The sequence below is a fragment of the Zea mays genome, chromosome 3, assembly GCF_902167145.1.
Source record: "Zea mays cultivar B73 chromosome 3, Zm-B73-REFERENCE-NAM-5.0, whole genome shotgun sequence".
NCBI classification, from domain to species: Eukaryota; Viridiplantae; Streptophyta; class Magnoliopsida; order Poales; family Poaceae; genus Zea; species Zea mays.
The window spans coordinates 44653486-44667602 of NC_050098.1; the positions used below are offsets into that span (position 1 = coordinate 44653486).

Here is a 14117-nt window from a genome sequence, read left to right on the forward strand (position 1 = left end):
GCCTAGGCGATCCTCATATGGCGTCGCCTCGCCGCACGTCTAACTCGCCTAGGCGTTTGGAAGGGGGTCGGTCGCCATATCTCGCCTTAACGTCTTAATAACCTTGCCGATGAGTATATGATTATGTCTATTAACATATCTGCGGATAAAGAAGTCATTTCATACTCATCCTTTTATCAGGTAAAACTTGTCGAGTACTCAGGTTTCGGGTATCATTGGCATCTCTGTGCAGGGATAATCTCTAAACATTTCAGTGTTTTCTTTAAGAAATAATAAAACCAGGATGCAGAATTCTTTTTGTTAAATCGTAGTGATCTTTTAGCTCGATGAGAGGTGAAATTTAATCAGCTTACTTTTAGAGAACCCCCCGGGAAATTGTATACGTTGATCCTTTGATTCGTTAACATTCTCCTGATGCAGAACATGCGAAAACGTGGGTTGTGGGAACCGGCAATTCAATCAGCTACGTTCCTTTAGCACAGAGATCAGCTGCAATTAGCAGTGGCGGACCCAAGGTAAAATAGGACTGAGGACATATTTGAGCAACAAAGTATCAGAGCAGGGCATATAAGTTGGATTGAGCACTGGATCTTATGATAAAAATCTAAGTTCAGGGATCTTATGATAAAAATCTAAATTCTACTGCTTACAACAGATAAATGAGCACGGACATGTGCCCTCACTCTACCTCGGTCCACCCCTGACAATTAGGGCTTGTTTAGATTTCATGGTCTAAAGTTAGTCACCAAATCTTGGACCACTTTAGCTCCTGAGGCTTTAAATATATGGTCTAAAGTTGTGTATTAAGTTTAGCCAATATTATAAAAAGAGTTTTGTTCATTAGACCACAGAAATAAATTAATCTAAAATTTAAACCTTAATCCAACTAACTTCCATACGATCCAAACATCATGTTACTCTATGTGCACTCTTGCGGTCTTGCCACTACCACATGGGAGGGCACAGACGGTTGTGGGACCCACGTGGCAGTGGCACAAGCAGTTACCTGGAAGAGTAAGACTCTGGAATTTTGGGATCCAATGCTGCAATATCTCTACCACAAAGGCAACAGCCAAAGTAAATAAACTGTGACTAGGAGAATACATTAGCAAACCAGAAAGGAAAATATGGGAACATAAGTTTCGGAAGAAACAAAACTGGAACTTAAATTTCCTGGCATCCGTGTGTTCCCAAATCTACATTCTCTCTACAAACTTGAAAATTGAATCTCCAAGCATCAGTATCCCATATTTACAATACACTCTCCACAAATTTAGCCTGCAATAATGCTGCAACAAACAGATGAAAACTTGTACGTGGACTTCTATTTCCTTTTCTGTAAATTTTATACGAATACATACATGCACATTAGAGATTAAACCTATCACCTTACAGCTAAATGAATCAGCTCCTATTCACACCAGTAGGGGGGAAAGACGTGAAAATAAGAAAAGAACGAAATACTATAGTTTCCCTACTATTGTCATGAAAGTCCTCTCGTTGGAAATTCCAACCGGTTCACCTGATTGACATTTGCAAATTTTTCCATCTCACGGGCGATTTGAATATCGCTGGGCCTAAAGTGTTCTGTGAAAGCCTTGAACACAAAATGTGGGACCATTGCTGTAACAACAATGATAAGCAGCAAAAACCAAAACAGACCAGTCCCCATTATATGAAAAATTGCCCTGGAATGATTAATAGAAACAGTTAGCATACAATTCACCGCAGACATTCAAGTAATCACAAAGCAACATATTAACTACTACAATTCTTATTAAGTTTTGGTTATTGAAGTTCTCAACGTATTTGAAAAGCCACAGTGCAAAAGCAGTAAATCATAATTTTTGCATGCTAGACAGAGATTATAGTCCACTCTCAGCTCAGTAATGAGAAGTACTGTTTTCCTTTCCTTTTTTTTCAGTGAGCATTGGTTTGGTTTGGTTCTTCAGGCAAATTTCCCACTAACATTCAAGGAACGAATCATTTTACATTCTAAGAACATTATTTTGCAGAGAGAAGGGCCTGAATTCATTTTGCTCTTCTTACATCATGGTGCAGTTAATTCATGGAATATAAAAGGAAAATGCATGACTTCAGTCATAAGAGGTTGAAGAGAAAGTACTCACCCATACCCTGGAAGAACCCATATCGAATCTATCACAAAGAGACAAACTGTTGTTGCGGCTATTGTGCCCCATACAAACGCATGTATTATCCAGTTCCACCTAATAATGTCCATGGCCAATTGCATATTTACAACAATGACAGGTGCAAGTGCCCACAAGTCTCCAAGACTAGACATATCTATTGTGCTTCGTCTATATGCAAAATACGGCAAGTAGAAAACGACCAAACTCTGCCAGAGTGCTTCAAGCATATTGAGCACAAACAAATTCACATTGTACTTGTCGTCCCTCTGGCCAGATCCATATAGCTTTGGATAAGCTATCAGGGTTGCCTTATTAAGATCCTTGTCAAGAATGCCGACGACAATCGTTGGAAGGGATGTATACAGGACAGTATACAGGAGACTACTCCACTCAGTGATAGCAGTTGTCAAAGTGAATGCTGTATAAAGTACATACCTGGGATCACACATGAGTATTAGTTTTTCAGAAATATCTGAGAAATTATAAGAAAAATAGTTAGTACAAGAAATTTGAACCATCCAGCTTAACATAACCAGATACAATATTTGCAAATCTAGTAGAAAGCATTTATTCATTTAATATGAGATAAATTATAATATAATGAAGCCTAGCCTTTTTTCCAAACTAATTTATATTGGACATAGCATAGAGGGCAACTACTGCTTTTTTCAGGTTCATAATGTAGATAACTAGATATCTATATTAAGAAACCAATAGGTCTTACCAGAAAAGAACCAAGACAAACATAGCATTCTTGTAAAAGTTGTAAAGGATCATATAGGCCATCCTTTGATAATTCCAGTGACCATGAACTAATAAAAGAGGAACCAAAAATCTAAATTGTCCCATAGAAAAATCTGATGCCATAACAGCTTGTCGACCTTCTTGGCCACTGATGCCAATCCCAACATCAGCCATTTGAATCATTGAAACATCATTTGCGCCTGAACGCCAAGGTAAGGAAATTCATATATCAGATTTGAACATATCAAGATCATAGAGAATAAAATACACCATAATAAGAGAAGCAGGAGGGAATAATACCATCGCCAATTGCTAAGGTCATATCATTTGTCCTGTTCTTGATAAGGGCAACTATCCCTGCCTTCTGTAATGGAGCCACTCGGCAACATAAGACAACACTACATTCAGTTGCTAGTTTGAAAAGCTGCCACAAACAATAGAAGACAATTCGTGCATCAGTCAGGACTCAGGACACTGAGTACTAAGAAAATCAAAATGAAGCCAGAAGTCCAGAACATTAATTGGTTGAGTAAAATATATTTCCGGTCCTTAAACTTGTCAACTTGTGTCATCCCAATCCATAAACTTTTAAAGTGTGTCAGCCCGGTCCTTAATCGTTGTTCGGGTCTCAGTTAGGTCCAAACGGATCGTGATTGACATATGGACCCCACATGTCAGCCGGTGTATCTCTTTTCTCTCTCTTTTCCACATGTCCGGTGAGAGAAAAGAGATACAAAGGCTGACATGTGAGGTCCATATGTCAAGCATGACCCGTTTGGACCAAACTGAGTCCCGAACAGCGATTAAGGACCGGGATGACACACTTTAGATGTTTGTGAATCGGGATGACACAGGGCGACAAGTTTAAGGACCGAAAATGCATTTTACTCTTAATTGGTTGCTATATCAAGATGATTACCTCGTCTTGCAAATCTGTCTCCAGAATGTAAACAAGACTGTTACCATCTACAATCAAAGCAAGAGTTACATTAGAAGTTTCTGATGCTAACAATGGACCCTGTGTACCAATTGATGAAGCGGCTCTGAGCTTCTTAGTTGTAGCAAGCGCCTCCACAAGACTTCTCTGACATGACTCCTTTGAATTGTTATTTATAACGATTTGTGTCATGTCATTGGTCAGCAGCTTACAGGAGTACCCAATAGAAATTGCGGTCTCCTGCTTGTCTCCGGTTAAAATCCAAACCTTTATGTCTGCTTGCCGAATAGATTCTATTGCTTCTGGAACCCCATCTTGAAGCTTATCTTCAATCCCAGTGGCCCCCAATATGTTGACATTGATCTCTATGTTTGCAGCAACAGATCGGAGTAAGTTTCCTCTTCCAAGTACTGCTGTACTGGCATTCTCATAAGCTAATTGCCACTCCTCAAACTCAGATTGACTCAGTTTACGCATACCAACAACAAGAGTTCTTAGTCCAAGTGAAGAGTACTTATGGAGATGTGCCTCTGTAGCACGAACAATGTCCAATTCAGATGAATTGTTTGTAATTCCAAATACTGAACTGTCCGCACCTTTCACATACAGCTTAACAGTCTTATCAGGGCAGCCCACGATAACAGACATTCTCTTACGATCACTATCAAACTCATGAAGTCCCAGTATATCAAATCTGTGTATTCCATACCAGCACAAATACAGTATTGGAAGTCAATAGTGTTATTAAATTATTGAAATGTTAATTGACATACACAAAAATGTGATGCATTGAAAGTCTTGAATGGGAAAATAACAGTCAATATCGTGACATAAAACAATAGATAAATTAACAGCCAGTGTAGTTGGTCACTGCACATAACAAAAGACAAGAAAAGATTAAGGGCTACAAAATTGAGGAAGCTCCTGAAGTACATATCACTAGACTTGCACATGTCTATCAAATTGGCTAGCACAGTTCGTCTTGAAACATCCATGGAACGATAGTTTGTCTTTCATGGAACAATGAATGACCAAAAACTAGAGATTCAATTGTGACCAGTAAAATTAGAGTTAGATTAACCACTACAACGCCAAAACTTCCTAGTGGTTCATGCACCCTATTCCTTTCCAGCAGAATTTTCATACTGCAATTCAAAAAGGCAAATAGGACTTTTCACCAAACCTCGAAAATAAAAGCTCACTGGTATCCAATTCAAGTATTGCTCTGGTATCTATCCTGGCATTCATGTAACTAAGCAAGAACCCAGAAGTCACATGCTCAAGTCAAAACTACATATGCAGACAAATGAGGAAGACAAGTCAAAACTAGGATTTTGGCGAGGAAACACCAATACTGAAGATTAAGATGATGTAACACAAAATTATAAAGTAAATTATATAAAATATTAAACTATCCATATCAAATATGATTCTCCAATGCTACCAATTATTGCTGACAATAGAACCTGTAATAAGATCTGAAATCCTACACGACTGCGTAAGTTGTATGGATAGGAGATCGATGGCCGGGACATGAACCCCCGGCGTCAGACAAGAACCGTGGTCGTGCACAAGGTGTAAGAGAGCGGGAAAGAAGCGTGGGAGATGGCCCTTGAGGCCAAGCAAGGTAGTTGTCTTGCTTGCCTTAAAATAGTTGCATTGCCTCTATATTTATAGTCCCTAGAGGACTTAAGGCTCCAAATCAAACTAGAGGAGGAATCCTTATAGATTATGACTCTCCTTTCCTAACAAACCAATCATATTTCCTAAACCAACTCAATCTTAGCTCTAAGAAATCTCTATTTTAATTCTAACCTGAACTGGACTAATGTGCTACAGCACGCGCTATAGTATCTGTGGGAATTATATGCGCTACAGCACCGTGGGTACTATTCTTGCTAGGTCGGGCGCGGGGAGCCTTATGGTTTCAGTCCCTGGGGCACCTTCACGCCATGTGGCACCTCTTGCCCCGGCCCCTGGTGTGCCTCGCGGATTGGCCCCCAGGGCTCCTCTTGTTCTGGCTCCTGGGGGATTCTCTGCCATCGGTCCCTGGGGCACCCCGGCTATCAGCTCCCGGGTTCAACGCACATAGATACCGGTCATAACAACTTGACTCTTATAGAAAAAATTGCTTGTTCACTATTTTCTAGAAGATCATAAATTACGTAGTCTAACTCCTAACTATGTAACCACATTCAATAATTTGCAAGAAAGAAAATAGTTGTTTTCATATGTATCAAAAACATATTAATGTATCATTCCAATGTAGGATGCCTATGAAGCCAATAGCTAAAGCTAAGTTACCTCTGCCTGTCACCAAGGACATCAATCACTATGTAACCAGATGTTCGCTCAACAAGGACAATGCCATAAGATGCTGCAGCATATGCTAGTGCCTGTTCATCAGGGGACTCACCCTGATAGTCAATCAACTTCTGTTTTGAGTCTCTAGTGTCAAGGACAAGCGGCACTATGGTATTACAGGAAGCAAGAGCAAGTAAGAATTCAAGAACAAGCTTTGGTTCCTCATTTGAACCACCATCCCTGAGTAGTTTCACGAGCTCAGGGTCAATTTTAACTGACATCTTTGGTGTCCACAGATGATCACCGACTGTCCAAAACCAACAAAAGAAATTTGGTATAAGGGAATGGCAACATCACAACACAAAAACAAGTATGATGCAGTGAATCAATTTAAGTGATCATACCTACAACCGAGTATCCACCTGTATCTTTACCAGAGTTGTAATCAACCCCACGAATTGACGCACACTGGAAGACCATCTTGTTCTCCGTTAGTGTCCCAGTCTTGTCAGAGAACACATACCTTATTTGCCCTAAATCCTCATTTATATTCAAAGCTCTGCACTGGAACTTTGACCTTGATGACTCATCATACAGATCTTTATCAGCACCCATGAAATATGCCTGTCCAAGCCTTACCAGCTCCATTGATATATACAATGAGATAGGAATGATAACCTGATACACTATCACTGCCATAAGGAATGTGATGAATATCTGCATCCCAACACCATAATAGTTGTAGTTTTTCCCAGTTGTATAGTCCTTCTCCCTGAAGAATTGGGTGAACTCCAGCTCCCTCCGGTGATTCAGCAGCCAAATCCCAGCAAGCACGGATGCAGTTGTGCACATCCCAATAAGCATAATAGATAATATGACAGTCTCCCGATTCAACTGTGTTTCCAAGCGACTCCGCTTCGATGGCGCCCCTGAGCTATTTAGCATCACCTTGGTCTCCTTCCCAGCATATACCACAACCCCTATTGCCCATGTGGTGTTCTTGAGTTCACAGCCACGAAGAACAATGTTGGATGGCCCAAGCGAGACACGCTTGCCATCAATCTCAAGATTTGCTTGGAATCCGTAAATGTTCCTGTTGGGTCGTTCGCAATGCAGGACGCCACCAACACCACCATTCTGGGAGAACATGACATGTGTCTCCTGCTTGGCATACCTCGTCTTAAGATTGGTCTCCCCATCGAGATTCACAGTCTGGACGTGCGCAACACCGGTGGGATCGCTGGTAGCAAGCAGCACCATATCGGCCGGCAGTGTCTCATTGGACTCGATCCGTACCACGTCCCCGACGCGTATGTGCTTCCATCTCTTGGGCTGGAACTCGCCAGCTGTGCCCAGTGCGAGCACGGTGGCAAGGCGGTTGTTCTCCTGGCGGTCGGAACGGTGGCGGCGGAAATCCTCGTAGGCGTCCTTTACGGCAGTGACGAAGAGCACGAAGGCGAGTGGTAGCACGGACGCACCGCGGCCGAAGACAGCGACCTGGGGCAGCTGGTTAAGCACAGTGATTGCGAGGAAGTAGACGTACGACAGCCGCCGGAACTGTTCGAAGAGGTTCCGCGGTAGAAAGGTGAGGAACGAGTACTTTGCCGTTCGGATGGCGTTCCCAGAGAACTCCGGTGAGGACTCTCCCACGATGACCTCTCGGGATTCGTCATCCCCGACATCACGTTCCCTCTCCAACGACGCGGATGGGTCGGCGGCGGGTCCGTCGCCACGGCGGTAGGAGCGGAATGGGTCGGGGATCTCCACGGAGAAGGCGAGACGGTCTGCGCGGAGAGGAGGCTCCGACTGGGCCGGCGGGAGCAGTGACGCCGCTGGGGGATGCGGCGAGGGGGCGTCGTCGGGGGTTGAGGCGCCCGGGGTTGTGGCGATGAGGAGCGGGCGCTCGGACGCCATGTTGAGGACGGAGATGCGAAGCTAGTGCGCCAGAGGCATCGGCGGCGGCGGGTTTGGGTTGGCGCCGGCGAGGTCAAAGGCAGAGGTGGCCAGGTGGGGAGGTGAGGACTTTGGGGGAGTCGAGAGAGCAGGTGTAGACTGTAGAGGTATTGGGGCAGCACTTGGATTCTCAGCGATGGGAGGGGTTGATGGAGAATTTACAAGAGGGGTTGTAGCTCGTGAGGGTTAGTTTTTTTTAATCATGGTATTGTTAAACGGGAACATATAGCGTGTAAACTAATTTATTTATACAAATCGTGTAAATAGGCCATGAGAATAGAGATAAAACAATCCTTTTAAGATACTCTAGGGATGAAAACGGAAACGGTAATTTTCGGATACCGGAAATCGTTTTCGAAATTTTACCGAAATTTAGATCTAAACGTAAACGGAAACGGTTACCGAAAATACGAAAACGAAATCGGTAGAAAAAATCGGAATCGGAAACGGTTTAGGCTTTTTCCGACCGTTTCCGAAAATTACCGTTTTCATCCGGTATTTTACCGTCGGTAATAAATTCGGTATTTTTCAGAAAAATATTAAATCTGAGCTGACCTTTATAAATTCATAATAAATTCATCTTAGCTTAGAAAAATGTGAAACTAATTTTATTATTTTTCTAATATCAAGATCTATCTAATGATATATAGTTTAGAATCGTTTGAAACTTTTATAAATCTTATTTATGTTTTCTTATCTATTATTACTCTTGATACATATATTCAGAATTTGCATGAGAACTTAAGAAGGACTAAGAGGACACTAATTATATTGACTATGCCAAGTAGTAGGGGTACAAATAGAATGTCAGTGTCATATCATTATACATATCTTGATTCTACTTTATTTAAATGCATAATAATGATTTTATTATTGTATACTTCTTACCTTATATATTTATTGTGACCTCCTACCTTATATATTATTACTAATTTTATACGAATGTATGACTTGCGTGATTTTTTGAAGTCAATTGTGGGTACATGTTAAAGTTTTTACCGATCGAATTTTAGATTCCGATCGTAACCGGTGTAATTTTCGTACCGAACTTTCGTTTCCGATGTTTCCGAATTACCGATGTCGTTTTCGTTTCCGGAGTTACCGTTTCCGATCTCGTTTCCGAGGAAAAATACGAAAACGAAAATGATTTTAGTGTTTACCGATCGTTTCCGACCGTTTTCACCCCTAAGATACTCTTTTTTAAATCAGCCCTCCTACCTCCTCGACATATTTCTAAAAAGTTTTTTTAACTCCATTCTTTATGTCCTATACTTGCACGGTTTATATAAATAGATTAATTTACACATAACATGTTGCATCCATCTATTTTAAGTGTATTCTTATATATTAAAAATAAACTTATTTAAATTTAACTATATATAATATTACTAATCATTGTTGGTGCATAATAAATATCATTAAATTAGTCATTGGAAATATTTTTATAGTACGCTTATTTAGAGATACAAATGTTACTATGATATTTTTTATAAATCTAACTAATCTTAAGAAAAATTGGAATATATAAAAATTTAGACGACAATTAAAAAGAGATGGAGGGAGTAGTATGGACTACAATATGTTTCTATGATTTTCTATGTATTTATGAACTTCATAAAAATTGCAGAAGTTTTTTTTTGCAAAATATGAATAGGTCTAAGAGGTTGATATGGTGGATTCAAAGAGTGATCTTCGTTTGTTAGAGGTAGTGAAATTTTATATGAAATAAAAATTGAAAGGAGGGATTATTTATTTGATCATTACATAGTTACCCTTACTTATATCTATTCATACGGGATCATTGAATAGACAATGGCACGAGTAAATATGAGAAAGATATATACCACGATGGAACTTTTCTAGATTACCCTTTGGCTTTTCCTATCTGATGACACCTTTTCGGACGCCAAACACTGCGTGAGAACCGATGGCGGTGCCCTCTGTAGAGGCGCGGACGGTCCGCGACCAGGGGTCGGACAGTCCGCGACCTGGTACAAGGGCTGGCGTTCCCTGCCTAATGTCGGACGGTCCGCATGTGCGCAGGGGGCGGCGAAGGTCGCTGGCGGCGCCTGGATCTCGCTCCCGGGAGGGACCCCGTCGGGGAGGAGAGATCCTAAGGGTTGTCTAGGCTCGGCAAGCCGACCTAGACTCCTCTAATCGACGTAGAGTCAATGAGAAGCGGAGAATTTGGGGATTGGAATACTAAACTATGGCTAAACTAGAACTACTCCTAATGCGTAAGGTAAAAACGAGGAATAGATTTGATTGGATCAATTGTTGCGGGGTTCAATCGGCCGTAGCCCTTCATCTATATAAAGGGGGAGGTCTGGATCCGCTTCGAACTGATTTCCGAGTCAATCCCACGGTTTTAGGTAACAAATCCCGCGAGAAACTAGAAACCCTAACTGTCTCTGCGCACGCGCGGACCGTCCATGCCGCCACCGCGGACTGTCCGGACCGCGGACCGTCCGGCCTCAGGGTCGGACCGTCCGCAAGGCCTTTTTTGGCTTCCAACATATGCCCCCTACCTTTTGGTGAAGGTTGACAAACCAAAAGCATATGAACTAAATCTGATGTAAGTTACCGTTTCAAAATAGAGATAATTCAATAAAGCACCAATATATAAAGGCCGTTTTGGATTGTATCTTTCTCGGCCACGACCATTTGATCAATGCATCAAAATGAATAGAATGGAGGTGCCCCCCCCCCAACCTGGATAGACAAAGGGACTATACATGTACCATGGATTCATCGTCATGCCATTCCATATTTGAGTAGGACAATATACCGACGATGAATAAACGGGTGGAAAGTACCCTGGTCTCATAGGATGAACAGGTGATGCTTGTCGTGTCGCCTTTTGGGCCGTTTTGTTCGGCCGTTTCGTTTTAGCAGGTGACCGAGGTTTCTTTGTTGACCGATCACGTGGAACAGTCTTTTTGCTAGCATTTTTGGAGAGCAACTGAGCAAAAGTAGGGTCGGCTTTGATCAGCCGACTGTATGTGCTTTGACCTTGCGTCTTTTTCCTTGCTTCGTATAGAGGTTGACGCCTTTGGTCATAGGTGGACTGTCCGGCTGAGTTAGCCGGACCATTTGTCTGAGCACCGGACCGTCCACACGTAGGTGTCGGACCATCTGCGATGCTCAGGCTAGGCTGATGTGTTTGGTTCATTAATTGTGCCTGCCCCTCGGCGTCTTCGAACCTTTTAGCCTTCTCGCCCGAAGCCTTTCGAGCAATCTCCTTTTGTGATATAATTGACATGCGAGGATCGCCAATGACGATGCCCTTGCCTTTGCCTTTATCTATCATTTCGGGCCGAACCAAGACCTTTTTGCATGTGAGTTCTATTGTAACACCCGGCTTTAAGGAACAAAGCCAGGTGCATCTCATACATGCGCCAAGAAGACAACACATATAATAACAGAGTGTATAGAGATAAATGTCATAAATCATCAGAGAATTTATTACATAGCGGAAGACTTATTACAAAATAACATAATAAAGATAAAACGAACTAAGGATCGTCGGCGCCAATGTCGACTGGGAAACGCCACCTAGATCAGATCGAACTCCTCAGTGTTAGGCGGCTCCTCCTGAACCACCTGATCATCTCCTGTGGGGGGGGTGTGAGACAGCAAGGGTGAGCTCACACATGATCATCGCTCAACAAGTTGTGGGGAATAATGTGACACGAACTCACCAAAGGTGGGAGCTCATGTGAAGTGTAAGGCTGATCAATGATAGGGGTTAAAGCTGAGCATTGCTTTTAAGTAGTTGGTCAAAATTTTATTAGCAGTTACTAAGTGTAAGTAAATACCAAACCATAAGTAAAGTAATAGAACAAAATTAATAACAAACCCATGCAATGCAAATGACAAAATTAAATTTAAGTTCCATAATTTAAACATCAGAGAGTCCTGAGCTGCTCATGACCGTGAGCTCGGCTAGTATACCAGTTTTACACTCTGCAGAGGTTGTACCCTTTACCCACAAGTCATGTTACCCATCTGCCAAGGGGTCATGAATCCCATACACCTCTACCTAGGAAGCGCGGCAGGGCAACACTACGAGGCCTTTACAAAGTTCCACTAGCTTCCGAAAACCCGCTACAGTTTATGGGAAGATCCAGTACAGGGTTCCTGGCTGACCGCCATCGCAGCAAAATCAACCAGGGACCTCCCCGCACTGACCTCTCCCCTACTGCCCTTGCCCCTTTCGGGTAAGGTAGTCTTCCACTAGCTTTCCTAGTTAATCAGCCAAGGGCGTCCCATTAAACCCTTGTGGTGGCACGTGGTTCTCAAGTTAAGCTCTATGTTCCAATTAACATTAATGATAACAACATGAACATAAACAGAATAACAACAAGAATTGGAACATAGAGGTGATAAATGATTATCCCAAAACCATATAAAGCAATAGCAAACTACCCAAGTGATTCAGGGGTAAACAAGGTAATGAGATAAACAATCTAGGGTGACCTATTAGGTCCCATCAAAATTAACCTATGCATGGATAAGTGACATTAAAGAACATTATTGGGTAAAAAGTGGTCAAGGGCACAACTTGCCTGGCACTTGAGATTCCAGGTACCAACTTGCTTTTCAGATGACACGCATCCTCGCGCTAGTCGTAACAATACAAACAAACATGGTATAGATAAAATTAACATCACACCAAACATAAGAACAAACTGAATAATAATTATCTACGCGTTGCTACGAGACTAACACAACTTGAACGGATCAAATCGGAGTTAAAACGAAGGAGTTATGAATTTATAAAGGTTATATGTGTTTGTACAAGATTAAATAGGATATAAATTTTAATGCGACATTCATGTCACAACAGAGTTACTACGTGATAAAAAATAATATTATATAATTATAGAAATTGGAATGAACTTATTTGGACTGAATATGAATTTTATATGAATTGAACAAGTCCTGGTATTTATTTTTACACTAAAAAGTATTTTCCTAATGAATATATTTGATTTTCTAATTATCTGGACCGAGCGCACCATTACCAGAAAGTCCAGGGGCCTTGGTGCGATAATTCCCCAGACCCAGTAAACACCCCGAGGGGACGGCGCGTTGTTTTCCAAATTTCCCGAGGGCTTATGTGTCAAATGGGTGATCAAAGGGGTATCGGAGAGATCTAACCGTCCGATCGCCACTGATCGGCCCAGATTAGATCTCAGGTGAAGTGAACCGGTGCGCGCCAACGGCCATTGGATCTAAGATCCACGGCCCACAATCGATCCGCAGGTTGGAGCACGAGATCCGATCTGAGCCGCTCAATTCGTGATGTACGGTTCAAATGGCCCCATCGAATCGGTACTGCGCGAACTAATCACAGCCGTAAACAACAAGATCAACGGCACGCGCAACACCATACTATGGTCTAATCCTATCCGTTCTCAACAGATCCAACGGATCATGGCTTTCCCCCCAACCTTGGGCCACCACAGTGGCGGCGCCGCCCACAACCACCGTTGAGACGCCGCCGGAGACCCGACGAATGGTGTTCTCGCTCCCCAGACCTGAGCCCCCTAAATCTACCTCCGAAAGGTGCAATGCACAGCAGTGAGTGAGACAAAGAGGATGGGGGTGGTTTTACCTCAAATCGGAGCGGTGAATGCTCTGCCCACGAGGCGATGCGGCTCCACGGTGGAGCACTAGCAACGGCGACGAATCGTAGGTTCTCCGGTCACCGAATCCGGACGAGGACACCGTGGACACCCTCCAAAGCTCCCAGTGGACCCCCGGACGCCAGCCGTGGCGAGGACAACGCCAGCGACCACCCGGTTCGCAGCACCCACAGCACGACGGCGAGCGATATTCTGGAGCCTGACCGCCCTTGCGCCAATGCAATCAATGGTCCAACATCAACTCCTCAATCTCTCCCATTGTCGAATCTCTCTGATGCAGCATGGTGGTGGCGTCAGTCAGGGCACCAAGGCAGGGCTGCCGGGATCCTAGCGACCTGGCGAGGCAGACCGACAGTGCGGCTGCACGGCATGGTG

General features: G+C 42.9%; 1 protein-coding gene across 3 annotated transcripts; it reads right to left on the reverse strand.

The window, feature by feature from the left end:
* Positions 1–1140: 1140 nt before the first annotated feature.
* LOC103650024 (phospholipid-transporting ATPase 1) lies at positions 1141–8228 on the reverse strand. Of its 3 annotated transcripts, XM_035966196.1 has the most exons (8): positions 7739–8213; positions 6543–7635; positions 6139–6445; positions 3817–4528; positions 3198–3321; positions 2878–3097; positions 2130–2588; positions 1141–1688 (listed from the first exon to the last, which is right to left on the reverse strand). In XM_035966196.1, the coding sequence occupies exons 2-8, from the start codon at positions 7396–7398 to the stop codon at positions 1484–1486; spliced, it is 2883 nt and encodes a 960-aa protein (XP_035822089.1). In that variant the 5' UTR covers positions 7399–7635; positions 7739–8213; the 3' UTR covers positions 1141–1483. The 3 variants fall into 3 exon arrangements, with proteins under 3 accessions (XP_035822089.1, XP_008673919.1, XP_020405782.1); XM_008675697.2 differs by having other exon boundaries at positions 6543–8228; XM_020550193.2 differs by lacking the exon at positions 1141–1688 and having other exon boundaries at positions 2130–2625; positions 6543–8221.
* Between the last annotated feature and the right edge of the window lie 5889 nt (positions 8229–14117).

Excerpts from the sequence above, each read along its gene's own strand:
- LOC103650024 (XM_008675697.2), bottom strand. The coding sequence starts at position 8,052 with ATGGCGTCCGAGCGCCCGCTCCTCATCGCCACAACCCCGGGCGCCTCA. Across the intron at positions 6,446-6,542 it reads AGGTGGATACTCGGTTGTAG|TCGGTGATCATCTGTGGACA; the intron begins GTATGATCACTT and ends GGTTTTGGACAG. Across the intron at positions 4,529-6,138 it reads GTCCTTGGTGACAGGCAGAG|ATTTGATATACTGGGACTTC; the intron begins GTAACTTAGCTT and ends TGGAATACACAG.